We start from the raw sequence: 5,371 nt of genomic DNA on the forward strand, positions 1-5,371 counted from the left end.
ACTTTCTCCACCCCTTACGCAGCGTACGCATACTAGAGTAACAATAGACTTTCATTTTACAACCACATGTGATCTGCCACCCTACGGAATGGCGTCTACGCTTGTAGGGGATATCTACAGACTGATTTTAATATGAAAACGTGTTTTTTGACTTGTTTTGTTTTAATCCTATGTTACTACCGCTGTACAAAACGTGGTGAATAAAATAGTTCTCATATTTTGTAATATCGGCATTGCTTTTTTTTGTTTGTTTATACATTTCTGGCCATCGTTATGTGATTGTCATGGACGCTTATGGTCCAGTAGGGCCGTGACTCCATGTCTAGTCTTGTGGCAGAGCTGTAGGGGGCCCATCGTTAATACTAGTGTTCGTTTAAAATAACCGAGGGGGCAATAATTCTCTTTTGGTGTGTACACATGATTCCCGAAATACTTGACTCCCAGTGATTCCCAGTGATTCCTGTCCACTTATATTCAGTGTTGCCAGAAAATTAGGCAAAACGCGCCCAACACACATAGCTGTGCGGAGCGGTCGGTATCTACGCCTGCCTACTACGCAAAACCTTTTTGTTATTCGTGCTGTTGTTCTTTCCGAGTTCTCCGAAATGGCGTTGTGCTTTCTTTGCAAACCCTTTCAAAATACCGGCACTGTAGATTTCTTTGCTTCGTACGATTACTTTTTCTACGCGGAACTACTACTTGGTGAAGCAGCTGTGTCACAACTTATTCGAGCAACATTAGAGCAAACTGGTCGACGGTAGACTTTGGGTTGTGTTGGCGGGCAAGGAGAACGTGAAAGTATCCTCGCAAAACTAGACCCCGGTCGAAAAACACATATGCATGTGACTGACCTGTTTCGAGGAATGAGCCTTTTTGCGGTTGTTTACGCTCTAAATACTGTAAAAGGACACATTTGTTATAGTGCACATCTAGATAGGATGCAAATTTTTCCTGACTTTCTAGATATTGTAAAACTTTACACAATTTGCCCAGTTTCAGGAATTGATTTCGGGCTGTATGAGCATGTAAACGTTGCTCTTTTAGGACAAAAATGTTTTTTAATACAAGTATGCGTAATTCGCATATCAACTTTGGCAGATCATGCCTTTATACATTGCATGGTGTCTAACTGACGTCGCACACTTGCGCGATAGCAACATTTATGCGTTCCTTTAAGAGGGCAGACCTGTGAATTGAAGGGTTTGGAAAAATAGCTACTACGTAAATACTACACGCCGCATTAATTTAGGATTAAATGTGTATTTAGAGCATAGATGCACTGTAAACAGCTTACGAACTAAATACTTTGCAACGTTACGAACAATTTTCGTTCTTAGTATTGCAAAGAAATTGCTCGTATTGCAAAGCGATTGTTTGTAAGGCTAGACAGGGTCTTAGGAACAATCGGTTTGCATTACGAACTAGTTTTTCGTAAGCTTACGAACAATTAGTGCGCAATACAACGCTTCAAAATTCTTCGAAAGCTACGAACGTATTGGTTTGCATTACGAACCTATTGTTCGTAAGCAATTTACAGTGTGGACGCTACTTTTGCCGTTGGCGCCGGTGCGCGGACTCTCCAGGAATATGCCCATCTTCACCTGCAAATGGATGATGCAGTCTGTTTGGTGTGCACGATTGTGCTGCAACGGATTGGTCTGCGATTGTCAACAAAATTGCTACTAACTCTAAAAAGAGGCCACTAGTGGTTGCTACTAACTCTAATAAGACGCCCCTAGTGGTTGACCTGGGGGTTTTGCAAATTTCGAGATGGAAGTACTCGAATAAAATCATATAGCTAAAATACGAAAAAATAATTGAAAAATTTGTTTTGTCCATTGTGAGTCTTTTCGAGTACTGCCATTTCGAAATTTGCTAAACCCCCAGGTCAAACACTAGGGGCATCTTTTAAGAGTAACTAGCAATTTTTTTGACCGTCGCAGACCCATCCGTTGCGCTGCAATCGTGCACGCCGAGAAGGACTGCATCGTTCCAATTGAACGCGAAGATCGGCATGTTCCTGGAGAGAGTGCGTACTGGCACCAAGGGCAAAATTAGCGTCCGTCTATGCTCTTAATACATCATTAATCCTAAATCGATGCGGCGTGTCGTTTTTGTGAAGTGACGATTCTTTCAAACCCTTACATTTCACAGGTCTGCCACCTTAACATTGAAATTTTGCACATTTGAAAATACACAGTTCAATGATAGCATAGAAGAGGGACAAGCTGGTGTGCAGCTGCTATACGTTTCGGATGTGACGAACGTTTGCACACCAATTGACGTATGGTCTACTTCACAGTCAGACCTTAATGCTTTATTTGTTATACTGATAAAGTGTTCCACTGTGCACATGCAAGTTCTCAATACTATGTTGCACACTTTTAAGTGTTTGACTGGATTTTTGAATAGTGTTAAAAATTGAACACTTAGAAGAGTTCAACATCAGGGTCAGCTATCCAGCTTCATCATATTTTTAGAGTTTCGCGCGATGTTTGTGCGAATTTTCGCGAGGTTTTGCGAGTTTTTGCGAGTTTTTGCGAGTTATGGCGTAATGGACGTGATATTGGTGTGGGCAAGTGTTCGACGAGTTGGCTAGTGGAGGATCCTACCCCTACCCTCTTAGAAGACTCCTCAGTAATTCTAAACTTTGCTAATTTAAACCTATACACCAACTAACGTGCCAAACTAAAATAATTTTTAACCAGTGTATTACTATAGCCTGGTGCAAGTATAGGAGCAGAGTACGTCGGCCATAATAACCCCACTGTATTGCAAGTGACTCATTACTCTCCGTCTTTTTTCCGAACTATAGACAGCCATTATTCTCAAAGAGTTAAAAGAATCATATCGATGCGGACCGAATTCTTGCAATAAATCAGGAAAAAGTCACATGATACAAAGAAATCAGTTATTTATCTTTTTTATTACGAGAAAAAAAACACAACAAACAGCCAGTGTGCAGCCTAGTAAGCATACGCTGCGTAAGGGGTGGAGAAAGAGGTGTGGGCGGCAATGCCGTGAGCGATAGGGGCAGAGTAGGCGAGGGGAGCAGCGTGGGCGATGGGGGCGGAGTAGGTCTGGTAGGCGGGGGCGATGGCCTTGGCGTAGTTCAGAGGAGCAGAGTACGCCAACGGAGCAGCGACCTTGGCGATGGGGGCGGCGTAGTTCAGAGAGGCGGAGTAGGCAAGGGGAGCAGCGTGGGCGATAGGGGCAGCGTAGGTCTGGTAAGCTGGGGCGATGGTCTTAGCGATGGGCGCGGCGTATGCGACAGGGGCGGGAGCAATGGCCTTGACGACTGGGGCGGCGACAGTCAGGGGCTCCTTGCGGACGACGGCGTTGAAACCGTTGACGGGGTCGGCGGTGTAGTCGACGATGCGGCGGGTGCCGTCAGCGTCGTTGAGGGAGTACTGGCCCTGGACGACGTCACCCTGGCGGGTCTCCTGCTGGTTCTTGGAGTCGCCAGTCAGACCATCCTGGATGTCGTAGGCGTAACTGTAGCTAGGGTTGGGGTCAAAGTCGGTGTCCACAGCCACGGCCTTGGCGATAGGGGCAGAGTAGGCCAGGGGGGCGGCGGGCAGGAGACCAGCCTGGGCGACGGCCACGAAGGCGGCGAGGATGACGAACTGCAAACAATAGGCAAACCAAAGTAAATGATTAGTAGCCTTTTGGCGGTGCTGCTTAGTAACTTTATACAATACACTGCTATCTTGATTTTCATAAACGAGTAAAATTACACAATATTTTTCATATTTGTTCAAATTCTCAGATTGTTTCCTTTCAAATCGTTCAGGATAATGTTAGAAATATAACCTTAAATTTGCACTGATCTGAATAGCTTTTTTACATAGTAATTGCACATTAAAATTTAGAATGAAGTTAAAATGTTTGGCAGCAATAGCTTCCGTAATTTTGTAAAAACCTCCTGTGAGACATTCGCATTCGCTCCCTACCTTGAATGCCATGATGCTGCTCCTGTGCTGCCTGACTGTTGAGTGTGACTGTGCCGAGTGTCCGTTCAGTATATATATACATACAGACACGTTTGGTTTCGGGATGGGCGTGGTGGGGCAGGTCGTGGACTCATCGGGGATCTTGGCGTTCGTTTTTGGTGGAGCGGGGCGGGGAGGCTTGGGGTAGGGCGGGGTATGGGAACGCCTGCACACGCGTTGGCAAAGTTGTCCTGGCCATCCTGCAGTCATTTTAAAGTTGGAAAAAGGGGAATCAAGACCTTTTTAGGGCGGCGGGTACATAACGCCAGTGCATCTGATTTTTGGACCTGTTTTCAACCTGGAAACCTCTCAACGCGTCTATATGATGCAATATGAGTGCGACCATGACTTTAAACCTGACTTGCACTTGAAATGTTTAGCCTGTTAAAATGCATCAATAATACTGTCGTTTTGTTTTACAACATTACAGTAAAAGTTTAGCTTTAGACCCCCTGTGTAATAAAAATTAGTTAAGCAACATTCTACCTTTCGGGAGACGTAGCAGAAAAATAGTGACGTATTTTTTGTTGCATTTTTTTTTCTTTAATTATTTACTTCGTTCCCTTTACTGTGGCTAGGACCGGGGAGTGGTTTCGGGGTGGGGAGTGGTGACGTGGAGTGCGTACATCTCAGGACAACGCGTCCACCTTGCTTGTCACGGCCTGGCCTGCCCCAAACTGTCCGCTTTGTAGTGGTGAGCGGTTGGTCTGCGTTTCACCCTCCTTTAAATGTTACACACACCCCAGCGTGCAATAGTAGGAATACGCTCTCTGCAATTCGCCGTCCGTAAACGAACTAGACGGTTGGCTACCTCGTTAAGCGCGGGCCGGTTTAAGGGCACAATGTGATAAGATCTGCCCTGCACAGCGCACACTTAGCGCACAGCTGCTTCCTACGCGGAGCAAAGGTGTCGCTGCAAGTCACCTATTTAAAGACAGTATTCCAACTAATATGACGCGTGTCACTGTCGTTAAAGTGTGACGTCATATTGGTTGATAGTGTACGTCTAGCAGATATCGCCCGTTTGTTTTCATTTGCTATACAATAATATATTTCTCTCAAATTAAACCCAACCTTATGCAGTAGTTAGTTCTCGTAAATTGCAGTAAATATGCTCAAACTTCCCAAATACGAGTCAATGGTAGCTATTGAACGTGGACGTGTCGCTCGCTGGCTGGTGTGTCGTTTCCGTCCCTTCTTTGCGGTGTAGTTTTGATTTATCTGTTCTATCGGAACAGTGGCTGAAAAGGGTTCTTCCTTACGGATATGACGTCCCTAGTGTCAGTGTGTTCCAACAGGTCGCCTGCTGACACACAACTTTCGAGCGACCAAGGCGTGGTGATTGTCATTTGCAGTATTACCATTTCCATCCCCCTCTC

General features: G+C 45.2%; 4 protein-coding genes across 4 annotated transcripts in view; 3 read left to right on the forward strand and 1 right to left on the reverse strand.

Annotated features, from left to right (window-relative positions):
• LOC113202383 (larval cuticle protein A3A-like) overlaps positions 1-125 on the forward strand; it is a 1,044-nt gene extending 919 nt beyond the window's left edge. The window contains exon 3 of the mRNA XM_052263687.1: positions 108-125. Within this exon, the coding sequence (XP_052119647.1) occupies positions 108-125 (18 nt within the window). The remainder of the gene's footprint in view (positions 1-107) is intronic.
• Positions 1-5,371, forward strand: part of LOC113217635 (neurobeachin-like protein 1) — a 346,454-nt gene that overhangs the window by 218,343 nt on the left and 122,740 nt on the right.
• Positions 1-5,371, forward strand: part of LOC127748802 (cuticle protein 7-like) — a 120,923-nt gene that overhangs the window by 16,180 nt on the left and 99,372 nt on the right. The gene's annotated exons all lie outside the window — the stretch shown is intronic.
• On the reverse strand, positions 2,908-4,035 carry LOC127748801 (cuticle protein 21-like). Its single transcript, XM_052263712.1, has 2 exons — positions 3,954-4,035; positions 2,908-3,626 (listed from the first exon to the last, which is right to left on the reverse strand). Exons 1-2 carry the CDS (start codon positions 3,963-3,965, stop codon positions 2,967-2,969), a joined length of 672 nt encoding a protein of 223 aa, XP_052119672.1. The 5' UTR covers positions 3,966-4,035; the 3' UTR covers positions 2,908-2,966.

The sequence above is a fragment of the Frankliniella occidentalis genome, unplaced genomic scaffold (genome assembly GCF_000697945.3).
Source record: "Frankliniella occidentalis isolate FOCC.00 unplaced genomic scaffold, Focc_3.1 Scaffold13, whole genome shotgun sequence".
In the NCBI taxonomy this organism is placed as follows: Eukaryota; Metazoa; Arthropoda; class Insecta; order Thysanoptera; family Thripidae; genus Frankliniella; species Frankliniella occidentalis.